The sequence below is a fragment of the Schistocerca nitens genome, chromosome 1 (assembly GCF_023898315.1).
Source record: "Schistocerca nitens isolate TAMUIC-IGC-003100 chromosome 1, iqSchNite1.1, whole genome shotgun sequence".
Classification (NCBI taxonomy): Eukaryota; Metazoa; Arthropoda; class Insecta; order Orthoptera; family Acrididae; genus Schistocerca; species Schistocerca nitens.
Window position 1 is genome coordinate 555690121 of NC_064614.1, and position 16199 is coordinate 555706319.

Here is a 16199-nt window from a genome sequence, read left to right on the forward strand (position 1 = left end):
ACAAACTTGGTACCCACCTTGCACAAAGATTTCTCATTCATAATTTTTAATGTGACATGTTAGATTGCGTCTTTTTCTTTTACGTTTATGTATGTAACAATTTCGTGCATTTCAGCCACTGACCCTCCAGTAAGATATTATACTCTTTCTCGGTGTTTTCATCTGTGGTCGTAGTTCCCAGCTGCCCTATGAAAAGACCCAAGACTTTTGAATTCAGCTTCCCATTACTTTACCTTTTGCAACTGAGCAACATACCTAATCTTATTCTTGTGTATATGTATATTCTCCAGGTAAGCAGGCTGCCCGAGTAATTCCTATTACAGTCATTGATTTTTCAGCCAAATACCAGGCATCTGGTAGACTGGCAGAGAGAGTCACAATTGGAAATATTTGGGAGAGGATCTACATTTCCGCTGTTTGCCCAACGATCAAGGGAAATCTCCCGAAAATCTCGATCTGACCTGGGGGAATAGAAACTATTCTTAATTTAATTCTGCGACACTATGTCCAAGATAGCCTAGCGTGCCTGATGGTGTGTGTGTTTGTGTGGATATAGACATGTACAGAGTGCTGTATCTGTCTCGCTGAAATATATGACCAACATAGTGAAACAAAATTTCATATGTATCATCTTTCCACATAGCCCTCGATGGCATGCTAAACGACATGGAAACGGTTATCTAGATCAGTGGCAGTTTAAGAGTACTGGATTGATATTGATTCTGTATTGAGCGCCTTCTGTTGCTGCAATGAATGCCATGTTGATATATCTTTGTGTGTCAAAGGATGTATTCAGCGGCAGAAGACCACCAGCCGCAGCCGCAGCCGCAGCCGCAGCCGTTACACGGGGCTCTGCCGCCTGCCTACGGGGTTGGTGGCCCCTCCAGTTCGTCTCCACACACAGCTGTTGTGTTTACCACCGCGTGTAAGTACGGCTTCATAAGACCTCGGGTCACATAGGTGTGCCAACTAATTTGCATTATCTGTATATGCATGTCTGTGTGTGTGTGTGTGTGTGTGTGTGTGTGTGTGTGCGCGCGGGGAGGGGGGGGGGGACAAATGAACTAATTCACTGATTTCATATAATGTGAATTTAGTATACACCATACATCTAAACCGTTAAACAACATATACACCTATAGTGTGGGATGGTGTGTTAGGCAGTCAGTGCCTCTATTGTGCTACAAGTGAAATAATTCATTAGGGATGGCTAGAGGACAAATGTAAGGATGTAGAGGCTTATCTCACTAGGGGTAAGATAGATACTGCCTACAGGAAAATTAAACAGACCTTTGGAGAAAAGAGAACCACTTGTATGAATATCAAGAGCTCAGATGGAAACCCAGTTCTAAGCAAAGAAGGGAAAGCGGAAAGGTGGAAGGAGTATATAGAGGGTCTATACAAGGGCGATGTACTTGAGGACAATATTAAGGAATGGAAAAGGACGTAGATGAAGATGAAATGGGAGATACGATACGGCGTGAAGAGCTTGATAGAGCACTGAAAGACCTAAGTCGAAACAAGGCCCCGGGAGTAGACAACATTCCATTAGAACTACTGACAGCCTTGGGAGAGCCAGGCCTAACAAAACTCTACCATCTGGTGAGCAAGAGATATGAAACAGGCGAAATACCCTCAGACTTCAAGAAGAATATAATAATTCCAATCCCAAAGAAAGCAGATGCTGACAGATGTGAAAATTACCGACCTATCAGTTTAATAATTCACGGATGCAAAATACTAACGCGAATTCTTTGCAGACGAATGGAAAAACTAGTAGAAGTCGACCTCGGGGAAGATTAGTTTGGATTCCGCAGAAATATTGGAACACGTGAGGCAATACTGATCCTACGACTTATCTTAGAAGCTAGATTAAGGAAAGACAAACCTACGTTTCTAGCATTTGTAGACTTAAAGAAAGCTTTTGACAATGTTGATTGGAATACTCTCTTTCAAATTCTGAAGGTGGCAGGGGTAAAATACAGGGAGCGATAGGCTATTTACAATTTGTACAGAACCCAGATGGCAGTTATAAGAATCGAGGGACATGAAAGGGAAGCAGTGGTTGGGAAGGGAGTGGGACGGGGTTGTAGCCTCTCCCCGATGTAATTCAATCTGTATATTGAGCAAGCAGTAAAGGACACAAAAGAAAAATTCGGAGTAGGAATTAAAATACATGGAGAAGAAATAAAAACTTTGAGGTTTGCCGATGACATTGTAATTCTGTCAGAGACAGCAGAGGACCTGGAAGAGCAGCTGAACAGAATGCACAGTGTCTAGAACGAAGGATACAAGATGAACATCAACAAAAGCAAAACAAGGATAATGGAATGTAGTCGAATTAAATCAGGTGATGCTGAGGGTATTAGATTAGGAATTGAGACACTTAAAGTAGTAGATGAGTTCTGCTATTTGGGACCAAAATATCTGATGATGGTCGAAGTAGAGAGGATATAAAATGTAGACTGGCAATGGCAAGGACAGCGTTTCTGAAGAAGAGAAAGTCAGGAAGTCGTTTCTGAAAGTATTTGTATGGAGTGTAACCATGTACGGAAGAGAAACATGGACAATAGCTAGTTTGGACAAGAAGAGAATAGAAGCTTTCGAAATGTGGTGCTACAGAAGAATGCTGAAGATTAGATGGGTAGATCATATAACTAATGAGGTGGTATGGAATAGGATTGAGGAGAAGAGTAGTTTGTGGCACAACTTGACTAGAAGAAGGGATCGGTTGGTAGGACATGTTCTGAGGCATCAAGGGATCACCAATTTAGTATTGGAGGGCAGCGTGGAGGGTAAAAATCGTAGAGGGAGACTAAGAGATGAATACACTAATCAGATTCAGAAGGATGTTGGTTGCAGTAGGTACCGGGAGATGAAGAAGTTTTCACGGGGCATAGTAGCATGGAGAGCTGCATCAAACCAGTCTCAGAACTGAAGAACACAACAACAATACTGAAATTCCTAAATATGGGCCCAGTTTTGTAGTTTCTGCTTCCTGTAAACAATTTCGTTCTTTTAATGTGGAAAAGAAGTCATTTAGCTGGGAAGAAATTGGTCTAACTTTGCCCTAAGACCATTTATGACCAGTGATTCAGATCGGTGTAGGCTGCAATAGCAGTCGGCCATAGATTAGACTCTAATTATTATTGATATGTTACAACCACTATGCATCACATGTTAAGGAAAAAAGGTAAACATAATAACTTTGAAAAAGAAGGAGGTATTTGTTTAGTTTCTTTTTAGACTCCAATAATTTTACAAATAATTTGCGAATGTTTTTTCTTTCTTCATTTCTACAGTTCTGGAACAAATCCTTTCATGTGATCCATAAGAATTATTTTTCCAGCCCTTTCTTTAACATGGAGAAGTAGAGCATTTCTCAATATGAGGTGGTTTTTAAGTCTTCTTAAATCCTTGAATGACCTCTTAGAGGATGTTGATGATAAACTGCCATACTCAGAATGAGCTATCGGATAACTTCATAAAACAGTTCGTCAGCCCTAGAATGTTCAGGATGAAGTCTTCTTTCAGTGGAGAATACATTACACCAGTCGTAATGATTCGCAACATTTCGAACTGTGCCTGAAGACTGTCATAGCCTTCAGTTCGTTCTTCAAGCGACTCTACCAAACGTCGTAGAGCGGGAGCATACATTTGATAGGATGTAACAAGTATCTCTTCAAGATGGGATAGTCACTTTAGATCCTCTATACTCAACCAACCATCAGTCTCAATCAGAAGGAGATCAAAACTTACAAACACGTCTTCCTTAAATATTCGTGTATGAAATAATTCTTCAGGAACAGGCAATGTTATTCGTGCTTCAATCTCACTGGTATTCTTTTTGGCAGTGAGATATGTGGGGTCTTCTTATTGAGGTTCTTTGATAATTTTTACATTTCTCTGACAGCATATCAATTGCTTGTAGAAATTTTCTGGATTATTGCCTTCTGTTTGAAGCTCCTCCCCCAAAATTTGGCACGCTAGGTGGCGATGGTATAGTTCGCTCTACGATAGAGTCAGCCCTCCCAGCTCGATTAGTCTCAACCACTGTACAGATGTTTACACAAAAGTGATATCCGAAATTTGTTGCAAATACTGAGAGAGCTTGTCCCCCATTATCATTCTTTCTTGTGGGGATCAAAACGCACAGACTATAAATCAGTCGAAGCGAGAGAGAAGGAGAAGGACAGGACAAAATGTAGTCGGACTTGAAGTTTAACATTGCCTGACAGCTGATGATTGTTCCGAGGATACGATAGTTTGATTCATTCATAAAATGAATAAACCAAAATACTAATCGAATATTGGCTGACGTAAGTCTATTTTTTATCGCTTGGCTTTCCCATTAGATATTATGTACATCGATAACGATAAATGAATTTGCCCATTTGACGCCCCTCTCCATGTTCATAAGCATTTTCCGCGTAACGTGTTTGTGTATGAGGGTACAGGGTGGTCCATTGATCGTGACCGGGCCAAATATCTCACGAAGTAAGCGTCAAACGAAAAACCTACAAAGAACGAAACTTGCCTAGCTTGAGGCGGGAAACCAGATTGCGCTAGGGTTGGCCCGCTAAATGGTGCTGCCATAGGTCAAACGGTATATCAACGGCGTTTCGTAAAATAGAACCCCCATTTTTTATTACATATTCGTGTAGTACGTAAAGAAATATGAATGTTTTAGTTGGACCACTGTTTTCGCTTTGTGATAGATGGCGCTGTAATAGCCACAAACATATGGCTCACAATTTTAGACGAACAGTTGGTAACAGGTAGGTTCTTTAAATTAAAATACAGAACGTAGGTATGTTTGAACATTTTATTTCGGTTGTTCCAATGTGATACATGTACCTTTGTGAACTTATCATTTCTGAGAACGCATGCTGTTAAAGCGTGATTACCTGTAAATACCACATTAATGCAATAAATGCTCAAAGTAATGTCCGTCAACCTATATGTATTTGGCAATACGTGTAACGACATTCCTCTCTACAGCGAGTAGTTCTCCTTCTGTTATGTTCGCACATGCATTGACAATGCGCTGACGCATGTTGTCAGGCGATGTCGGTGGCTCACGATAGCAAATATCCTTCAACTTTCCCCACAGAAAGAAATCCGGGGACGTCAGATCCGGTGAACGTGCGGGCCATGGTATGGTCCTTCAAAGGCCAATCCACCTGTCATGTAATATGCTATTCAATACCGCTTCAACCGCATGAGAGCTATGTGCTGGACATCTGTCATGTTGGAAGTATATCGCCATTCTGTCATGCAGTGAAACATCTTGTAGTAACATCGGTAGAACATTACGTAGGAAATCAGCATACATTGCACCATTTAGATTGCCATCGATAAAATGGGGGCCAATTATCCTCCCTCCCATTAACCCGCCAAGGTCGCTGATGTTCCACTTGTCGCAGCCATCGTGGATTTTCCGTTGCCCAATAGTGCATATTATGCCGGTTTACTTTATCGCTGTTGGTGAATGGCGCTTCGTCACTAAATAGAACACGTGCAAAAAATCTGTCATCGTCCCGTAATTTCTCTTGTGCCCAGTAGCAGAACCGTACACGACGTTCAAAGTCGTCGCCATGCAATTCCTGGTGCATAGAAATATAGTACTGGCGCAGTCGATGTTGATGTAGCATTCTCTACACCGACGTTTTTGAGATTCCCGATTCTCACTCAATTTGTCTGCTACTGATGTGCGGATTAGCCGCGACAGCAGTTAAAACACCTACGTGGGCATCGTCATTTGTTGCAGGTCGTGGTTGACGTTTCACATGTGGCTGAACACTTCCTGTTTCCTTAAATAACGCAACTATCCGGCGAATGGTCCGGACAATTGGATGATGTCGTCCAGGATACCGAGCAGCATACATATCACACGCCCGTTGGGTATTTTGATCACAATAGCCATACATCATCACGAAATCGACCTTTTAGGCAATTGGTAAACGGTCCATTTTAATACGTGTAATGTATCACGAAGCAAATACCGTCCACACTGGCGGAATGTTACGTGATACCACGTACTTATACGTTTGTGATTATTACAGCGCCATCTATCACAAAGCGAAAAATGTGGTCCAACTAAAACATTCATATTTCTTTACGTACTACACGAATATGTAATAAAAATGGGGGTTCCTATTTTTAAAAAAACATAGTTGATATCCGTTTGACTTATGGCAGCACCATCTAGTGGGCCAACCATAGCGCCATCTGGTTTCTCCCTTCAAGCTAGACGAGTTTCGTACTTTGTAGGTTTTTCGTTTGATGCTTATTTCGTGAGATATTTGGCCCGGTCATTAGCAATGGACGAACGTGTATATGTGTGATAGGCGTCATTACAGTTTGCTCTCACTATTTGTAAGGGGAGCATTCAACATGCTGAAAAGGCAGCAAGAGTACTTGACACTGCTAAACTTTGCTAAGGACAGTCCACTCTCTGCACCTTTACGTGGTGCACCTTTGCCTTGCGTCTCCATGTCATGTGTTATGTTTGAGACACCCAGTGGAAGACAATGTGTGACACCAACTTATCAGCTGCTAACCAGATCATACATTTACGCGGAGAATACGAGTTACTAACATTCCGACGTTTCTTAGTTATCCGCCCATACCGTTGAGCGCAACTGGGCATTGTCACCGCGGATCGGTGGCACTCCCGGCCAGCCAGTTTTGTGCAAGAGCTTTCCCTCACGGTTGTGGCCTTCTTTGACGCGACAACTGTAACGGTATTCACCTAAATGGCGTACGAGAACAGAGGTTTGTTGGGATTTACGTTATAGATGGTAACATTGTTAAAAGGCCCAGATACGACGATGCTTGTGTAGATGTCGGAATATTTTTAAAGGTTGGCATGTCTTAAAACACAATATTTTGCAGGATACCACTCGATAATCGCCTTGAACAGAAATTTCAGTAGTGAAAATTCATAACCTCAACAGTCAATGGCGATTGTAACGTCTTCCAAAAAGTGTTATGTGAATGAAAACCCCAGCCATGAGAAATTTAACGAACCGTTTTCTTTAATGCGCCCTGCGTGAGGTTCAAGTACACGGGCCACCCGTGTAGAACGGTTTACAAAATTCCTAGCACGAATATGAAGTCGCTAACTTCGGTATTCTGTAAGCGATTAGGACGTTACGTGTGGACGGCCTACCCTTCACATTCCACTTATGCCACATATTGGCGTTTTGTTGCCCATTTGTACAGTACACAACTGGCCATTAAAATTGCTACACCACGAAGATGACGTGCTACAGACGCGAAATTTAACCGACAGGAAGAAGATGCTATGATATGCAGATGATTAGCTTTTCAGAGCAGTCACACAAGGTTGACGCCGGTGGCTACACCTACAACGTGCTGATATGAGGAAAGTTTCCAACCGATTCCTCATACACAAACAGCAGTTGATCGGCGTTGCCTGGTGCAATGTTGTTCTGACGCCACGTCTAAGGACGAGAAATGCATACCATCACGTTTCCGACTTTGATAAAGGTCGGATTGTAGCCTATCTCGATTGCGGTTTATCGTATCGCGACATTGCTGCTCGCGTTGGTCGATATCCAATGACTGTTAACAGAATGTGGAATCGGTGGGTTCAGGAGGGTAATACGGAACGCCGTGCTGGATTGCAACGGCCTCGTATCCCAACGGCCTCGAGATGACAGGCATCTTATCCGCATGGCTGTAACGGATCGTGCAGCCACGTCTCGATCCCTGAGTCAACAGATGGGGACACTTGCAAGACAACAACCATCTGCACGAACAGTTCGACGACGTTTGCAGCAGCACGGACTATCAGCTCGGAGACCATGGCTGCGGTTACCCTTGACGCTGCATCACAGACAGGAGCGCCTGCGATAGTGTAATCAACGACGAATCTGGGTGTACGAATGGCAAAACGTCATTTTTCGGGTGAATCAAGGTTCTGTTTACAGCATCATGATGGTCGCATCCGTTTTTGGCGACATCGCGGTGAATGTGCATTGGAAGCGTGTAATCGTCATCGCCATATTGGCGTATCACCCGGCGTGATGGTATGGGCTGCCATTGGTTACAATTCTTGGTTACCTCTTGTTCGCATTGATGGCACTCTGAACAGTGAACGTTACATTTCAGATGTGTTACGACCCGTGGCTCCACCCTTCATTCGATGCCTGCGAAACCCTACATTTCAGCAGCAAAATGCACGACCGTATGTTGCAGGTCCTGTACGGGCGTTTCTGGATACAGAAAATGTTTGACTGCTGCCCTGGCCAGCACATTCTCCAGATCTCTCACCAACTGAAAACGTCTGGTCAATGGTGGCCGAGCAGCTGGCTCGTCACAATACACCAGTTACTACTCTTGATGAACTGTGGTATCGTGTTGACGCTGCATGGGCAGCTGTACATGTACACGCCATCTAAGCCCTGTTTGACTCAATGCCGAGGCGTATCAAGGCCGTTATTACGGCCAGAGGTGGTTGTTCTGGGTACTGATTTCTCAGGATCTATGCACCCAAATTGCGTGAAAATGTAATCCCATATCAGTTCAAGGTTATTATATTTGTCCAATGAATACCCGTTTATCATGTGCATTTCTTCTTGGTGTAGCAATTTTAATGGCCAGTAGTGTATTTACACAACTGAGAATTTCTGATCGAGTGGCTCTGAGCACTAGGGGACTTAACATCTGAGGTCATCAGTCCCCTAGAACTTAGAACTACTTAAACCTAACTACTTAAACCTAACTAACCTCCATATCGGAGGCAGGATTCGAACCTGCGACCTTAGCAACTGCGCGGTTCCGGACTGAAGCGCCTAGAACCGCTTTCAGATCGATTTAGCGATGACAGACTGATCTGAAGCACAGCGGGAGGTCTATGTTTTATTGAAGGCGAGAGTCTGGATGTCAGATGGCGAAGCCAACTAATGAAAATGTGAATTTTTCGTTTTATAGACAGACTGACGTAGCGCGAGTTTCAAGTTGGGCTGTAAGCTGATAGCTTTAGTGGAAATAATATCATGTAACACCTTATGCAGCTGTACGACTAATACCTCATTTTCCGATTGGTTTCGGTAAAAGACCGTTATCTAACTCTAACTTTTGTTAACAACAAGAGCTAAAAAAATGTGTCAAAAATATAATACTCATAAATAATGTTCAACTATGCAGACACTCCATGTATCTACATCTGCTTGAAAAAACATTTTATAGATATATACTAGTTAGTCGAGTTCAGCTGCACTTCATTAAACATGTACATTGCGAGATTGGTCTGACGTTCCATGTGACTATGTATCATGTGTGTACTGCCAATGTGTGAACTATTGTCGTCTATCCAAGCACTGTCAGTGCAGCTTTAATAGGCCTGGCCTGAAAATGACCTTGGTAGTTCGAAACTAGTTGACAGCTCAATAAAATGCAACTGTGGCGGTATTACGATGAAGGATTTTTTATTACTTTTGAATACATTATGGGCACAGCAGTGATCAATGTCTTATAAATAATTACTATTAAAAACAGTCTTGATCACAATTTATTTAACAAGGTGACCGGTTTCAACCACTACTGTGGTCATCTTCAGACCATTGAGTAGGAACCTCTTTCCTTGAAGAATCACTACTACAAGGAACTTCAAGGAAAGAGGTTCCTACTCAATGGTCTGAAGATGACCACAGTAGTGGTTGAAACCGGTCACCTTGTTAAATAAATTGTGATCAAGACTGTTTTTAATGGTAAGGATTTTTTACATTATTGCTCTGCTACACACCAACAAATAATCAGTAAGTGAAATAAAATTAAGCATTAGTATCATAAAAAACCAGCTGCAAGTTAAATACGTTTTGAAATAGAAGCTGTTGGAAACACACACATTTCCATTTCCAAAACGGGTAAAACAGTTAAGACGTTAAAGAAACTCAATTCATTTGCAAGTATCGCAAGTTCTATGGTAAAAGGCCTTCTGTTTCAAGGTAGACGACGATACACAACAGAGCAAGTATGGCTTAACTGTACTATTATTATATAAATATAAATATATATAAATATATGAGATCCACATCGCGGTGGACAACGGCGCTCAGACTGATGCCGTGTTCCTTGATTTCAGTAATGCCTTTGGCACCGTCCCGCATTGCCGTTTATGAAATGAATACGAGCTTATGGAGTATCAGAGCAGACTTGCGATTGGTTTCAATACTTTCTTGCAGAAGAACTCAACACGTCGCTTTTAGTCGAACAACATCGACAGATGTAAAGGTAATATCCGGAGTACCACAGGGAAGTGTTATAAGACCGTTGCTGTTCACAATATATGTAAATAATCTAGTACAAAGCGCCGGATGCTCTTTAAGGCTATTTGCGGATGATGAAGCTGTCAATACCAAAGTAGGAAAGACAGAAGATTGCAAGAATTTGCAGAACGACGTGCAGAGAATTAATGAATGGTGCAGGCTCTGGCAGATCACCCTGAACATAAATAAATGTAACATATTGCTCATACATAGGAAAAGAAATACACTGCTGTACAGCTACACTACCGACGACAAACATCTGCAGACAGCGTCGGCCGTAAAATATCTAGGCGTAACTATTCAGAGCGACCTTTAGTGGGAAAAGCAGACACCAGACTCAGCTTCATCGGAAGAATCTTAAGGAAATGTAAATGCCACGAAAGAAGTGTCTTATAAGGCGCCTGTTCACCCTACTCTTGAGTGTTGTTCATCTGTTTGGGAACTCTATCAGGTAGGACTAATAGAGGAGATAGAGAAAATTCAACGAAGAGCGGCGCGTTTCGTCACGGGATCGTTTAGCTGGCGAGAGAGCGTTACGGAGATGCTAGACAAACTCCACGGGCAGACGTTACAAGAGAGGCGTTTTGCATCATGGAGAGATTTACTATTGAAATTTCGGGATAGAACTTTTCAGGAGAAGTCGGACAACATATTACCTCCCCCCACATACATCTCGCGTATTGACCACGAAGCGGAAATTCGAGAAATTAGAGCCAATACAGAGGCTTACCTACAATCATTCTTCCCACGCACTATTCTCGAGTGGAACAGGGATGAAGGGATCAGATAATGGTACCGAAAGTACCCTCCGCCTCACACCATTAGGTGGCATGCGGAGTATAATGTAGATGTAGACCCCAAAGGTAAAGACCTCAAATCAGTACATGGAATCGTTGGTTAGGCGGAGATGGTATTAACTTACTTTTAGTTCTGGCCTTCTGACTTACCCTGTTCTGTCCTGACGGAGATCGTCTGTAAAATTTGCAAGGAAACAGGTGGAGACGGTGCACTGAATGTTAGAGCTGTATGTTATCCAACAGACTGCGTGTACTCCGCAATCTTTCCTAATTCACTGTGATTGCTATAGGGCATTAATAATGGTTTTGGAGCAAGATACCCCTGTCCTGCAGATCAAAGCGTAACTTTAGATCCTTTGTAAGATTATTTCGTAGGCAGCAGCACAGTGAATTGATCCGGATCCGCCAATAAAAGTTTTCTACTTAACCCTCGGAGCAATATCTCGCGTAATTTGTCTTGCACGGCTACGACTCCCAGTCAGACTCCAAGCGATGCACCGGGAACTCCGAGACGGAGGCGTAACCAATGTCTCACACACTGAAACGAATCGGCGAGCCGCGCGACCTTTACGGTCGCAGGTTGGAATCCTACCGCCGGCATGGATGTGTGTGATGCCCTTAGGTTAGTTAGGTTTAAGTAGTTCTATGTTCTAGGGGACTGATGACCTCAGATGTTAAGTCCCACAGTGCTCAGAGCCATTTGAACCTTTTTTTTTTCTTTTTTGAATCGGCGAGAAGTGAGCTATATGAGTCGATAGGACGCATTTTGAGACATTAGGGAATAATTAATTTGGTGATTAAGGAAAGTATGGTGTGGGGGAGGGTCAGAAACTGTGTCCGAACACTAAGGTTCAAATGATTCAAATGACTCTGAGCACTATGCGACCTAACATCTGAGGTCATGAGTCCTCTAGAACTACTTAAACCTAACTAACCTAAGGACATCACACACATCCATGCCGGCGGTAGGATTCCAACCTGCGACCGTAGTAGTCGCGCGGTTCCGGACTGAAGCGCCTAGAACCGCTCGGCCACCTCGGCCGGCACGAACACTAAGGCTCCAAATGTAAATACATGTATGTTGCACTAGCTATGCAAATAGATGTAAAGATTTGAAAGAGTATGCCGAGCAGGAGGAAGGGATGGTGATCCCCCTACCTACCTACAGAAAAAAGTAGTCGTAATTTGAAATCGCATTGTGTGCAGCCAGTGACGCAAAATTTGAAGGTACAATCATAGTATTGTTCTTGGGTGAGCGATATGAATGTGTTCAATGACTGTGCCGCTACACAAGAATAACTGTTTTATTCATACCCTCATTTCTTGCCTAGCTGTGTTGCTTTAATCTGTCGATGGTATCGTTGTATCTACAGAACGATACTGATACAAGCGTTGATCATGGTCAATTTAGCGAGGATTTTTGTAAGTGGTACACTGTCAGAAAAATGCAAAGCTGTCAAAGGCAACGTTATTTTATTGATAAGAGATCTTACACGTAATTCATCTTTGTAGAAGTATAAGAGAATAAATTCAGACAAAATGACACACACGCCACAATAAGCGGTGTCCAAAAAGTCACATCAGCATACAGTTTACCCCCGTCTGGCGGCAACACGGGCATGTATTCTCAGATGTAAATGACTATAAAGGTGCCGAATGGCATCCTGCGATAGTATGGCCCACGCCTCTTCCCCTTTTGTGCAATTTTGCAATGGTTCTTGCAGGCTATGGAGAACGAGTAAGTTCCCTCTTTCATCTCCCACACGTGTTCAATTGTTGATCTCGCTGGCCATAGCCTTTTGTTCTCCATCACGAAAAGCACAATGCGTCTTAGCAGCTGCATGTCGGCGTGCATTGATTGGCCTGCTGAAAAAGCATTTCGCCTTCCTTTCGAAGAAATGACAGTAGTATGGGGAAACAGCCTGTGGTATGTAGCGGACACTAGTGGTTTGAACACTGCAGAAACACCATATCACCGCGAGTTGAAACTAATGGCCTGTACACAACGAAGCCTGGAAGCCTGTAATGTCTACAATCCTCCCTACTCCACTTTTTGAATATAGGGACCATTAGTACCGTCTTCCAATCGTCTGGAGTCTTTTTCTCATATGACACCACCGTCATCAGGCGATATAGTCACTATGTCCCAGCCTTCCCTTCGTCCATATTTTGTGCTTTTCCCCCTTTCATGTTGTCCAATGCCATTTCCATTTCTTTCCATGTCAGGTCCTCACCCTCTCCTTTAGTCTATTATCCTCATCTCCAAGTCCAGAGGTCGGATTTAGCAAGTGCTCAAAGTACTTCTTCTACACTATCATCATTGTCTGTTTGTTACTAACGTCTTTCCCATTTTTATCCATCATTGTTGCACCCGTTCTCAAACCTCTCCTCTTACTTTGACCATTCCATATAGTACTTTCTTACTTCCTCTTATATCTTTATCCATCATATTTGCCCATTCTACCACCCACTTTCTTCTCTCTCAGCCTCTATTTTACGTACCTATTTTTCCTTCTTTCTTATTTTCCTCTCCTTTGCTAATTCGCTCCTTTACATGAAGCCACTGTCTGAATGTCTTGTTCTTCCTTCCCACTACCTCCTTGAGTCTTTCGTTTCATCATGGCGTCTCCTTCCTCCGTTTTCTACCACTTGTTCTTCCGCATGCTGCTTCTGCCACTTCCACCTTAGCACTTTTATACTGTCCCCATTCCTCCTCTCCTGTTTTTGTTCATCCTTTGGTAATCTTTCCCTTATAATCTATTGGTATTCTCCTTGACTTCCTTTTCCTTCAGTTTCCACACTCGAAGCCTTCTTTCCTGATTCTTTGTCTTCTTCAGTTCCTCCGTGATTCTCTTGCTCATCAGCAATAGCTGGTGGTCAATATTCAATACTTTAGATGATAGCTAAGACGGTAGCACCTTTCTATCTGTTACAGTCCTCTTCGTTTCCCAATCACAGAGCATGTGACCCATCAAAGATTTTTGTGCTAGATTCCTAATTTCTTCCGAAACTAGGTGTTACATATCACTGAACCATTTCCCTTGCAGAATTCCATCAATCTGTTTCCTTCTCCATGTCTGCTTCCCAATCCTTCTGTTCCCAGAACATTTTCATACCCTTGTGTTCAGTCCCCGTATGTGCACTCAGCTCTCCTATGACTATTAACTTTTGTCCATTCAACTAGCCCAATTTCGGGGCACGCATCTGAAACACTTCCATACTTCTTCCCTTTGTCACATTCTGATTTTCATTATCCTATCGCTTATCCTCTGTATCTCTTCTTTTAGACCACCGCTCACAACAAGTCCCACTCCCTTTTGTCTTCCTTCTTGATTTCCACCCCAATACAATCTGCAACTTTCCCTCAGTCCCCTACAGCTTTCTCCTTTCCATTTTGTCCCTCCCATGCCTAACACACCCACCGTTCTCCTTTCCGTCATATCCACTATCTCCTCTGTCCTTCCTGTCAATGTTCCAATGCTCAGAGTTACAATTCGTAGTCCGTTTGCCTTGCCGGGTCGTTGTCTTTTATATTCCTCCTTTCCGAGGCTAGTTCCATTGTTGAATGCCTTTTTTTGATTCATTGACGGCAGCTAGGCCTATCACACCTTTGCCTGAGAGAGCCGCCACTTTTCGGAGTTCCTACAGGGCGTTCACAGCATAATTCACTCCTGTAGGCCATACCGTACTTTGCGGCGTTGCCTGCCTTCCATGACGTGCACGAAGGGTTGTTCTTCGGATCGTCGATGAACGAAAATTTATCATTAACATTACAACTCCACAGTATACACATATTATACCTGGGTGCCACTGAACATTGCCCTTCAGGATGTTGCTCATTTTACTCCGGCAGTGAATTTCCGCGAGGACAATGCACGTTTGTAGCTTTGTAACCTCTGTTATACCAAATTAATTCCCAGCAGGGTTAAAATATTAAAACTACAATTATGTAGAAGAAAAAATATTTACATGTGTCTGCACAGTCAATAATTTTGAATCACATACATAGTGTGATTGACTGATCTAGTCCCGTGTACATGTAAAACATTTTGATGTGGAGAAACCAAACTCTGCCAACGAGATATGAGGGATTACAGAGATGGTCATAGCACATCGACAGATTTACCGAGAGACAAACGGTCCTACAGTGTTTCATATGGTGTAAGTTTGCTGCTCAGGTATGGCACACAAGTCTCATGTCAGTAAATAGTCGAAGTTTGGCTTACAAGTTACAAACGGCTTGCACATCTGCAAAGGGAGCGCGTAATGAAGGACTAGAAAATTACTCTAAAATTTACCTGCAACAGCGTCAGAAACAGAAAGAAAACAATGTGATAGGCGAAATTCTCCGTGTACTCTTTTTATTTAACGTCTAACTGCGTGTTCTACTTTCTCAAACCCAATATTTATATAGAAAGACTGCAACCTGGTTACTAGTACGGTTGGTAATGTGGAAAACTTCAGATCTACATATTAATTTTTTATTTGGTGGAGATTGTTGTACCTAAAGGTGATTGTATCTACAAACAAATGGTGGTTTTCGTGGTATTTCAGTCAGGTGACTGATTTTAGAATCACATGAAGCAACGCGCGCTAGAGACCGACATAATTGGTGTCATTTTGTACAGTTTTGTTGTTGTTAGATACGAGATCGTGTTTCATGCACCGTCTGTCAACGTTTTACATTATATACCTTTAAGTGCTGTATAATATACTACTGGCCATTAAAATTGCTACACCACGAAGATGACGTGCTACAGACGCGAAATTTAACTTACAGGAAGAAGATGCTGTGATATGCAAATGATTAGCTTTTCAGAGCATTCACACAAGGTTGGCGACGGTGGCGACACCTCCAACGTGCTGACATGAGGAAAGTTTCCAACCGATTTCTCATACACAAACAGCACGTCTCGATCCCTGAACCAACAGATGGGGACGTTTGCAAGACAACAACCATCTGCACGACGACGTTTGCAACACCATGGACTATCAACTCGGAGACCATGGCAGCGGTTACCCTTGACGCTGCACCACAGACAGGAGCGCCTGCGATGGTGTACTCAACGACGAACCTGGGTGCACGAATGGCAAAACGTCATTT

At 42.8% G+C, this 16199-nt stretch overlaps 1 protein-coding gene across 1 annotated transcript in view; it reads left to right on the forward strand.

Moving 5' to 3' along the window:
- The first annotated feature begins 786 nt into the window (after positions 1-786).
- Positions 787-16199, forward strand: part of LOC126260058 (lipopolysaccharide-induced tumor necrosis factor-alpha factor homolog) — a 31762-nt gene continuing 16349 nt past the window's right edge. Inside the window, exon 1 of the mRNA XM_049957290.1 lies at positions 787-925. Within this exon, the coding sequence (XP_049813247.1) occupies positions 787-925 (139 nt within the window). The remainder of the gene's footprint in view (positions 926-16199) is intronic.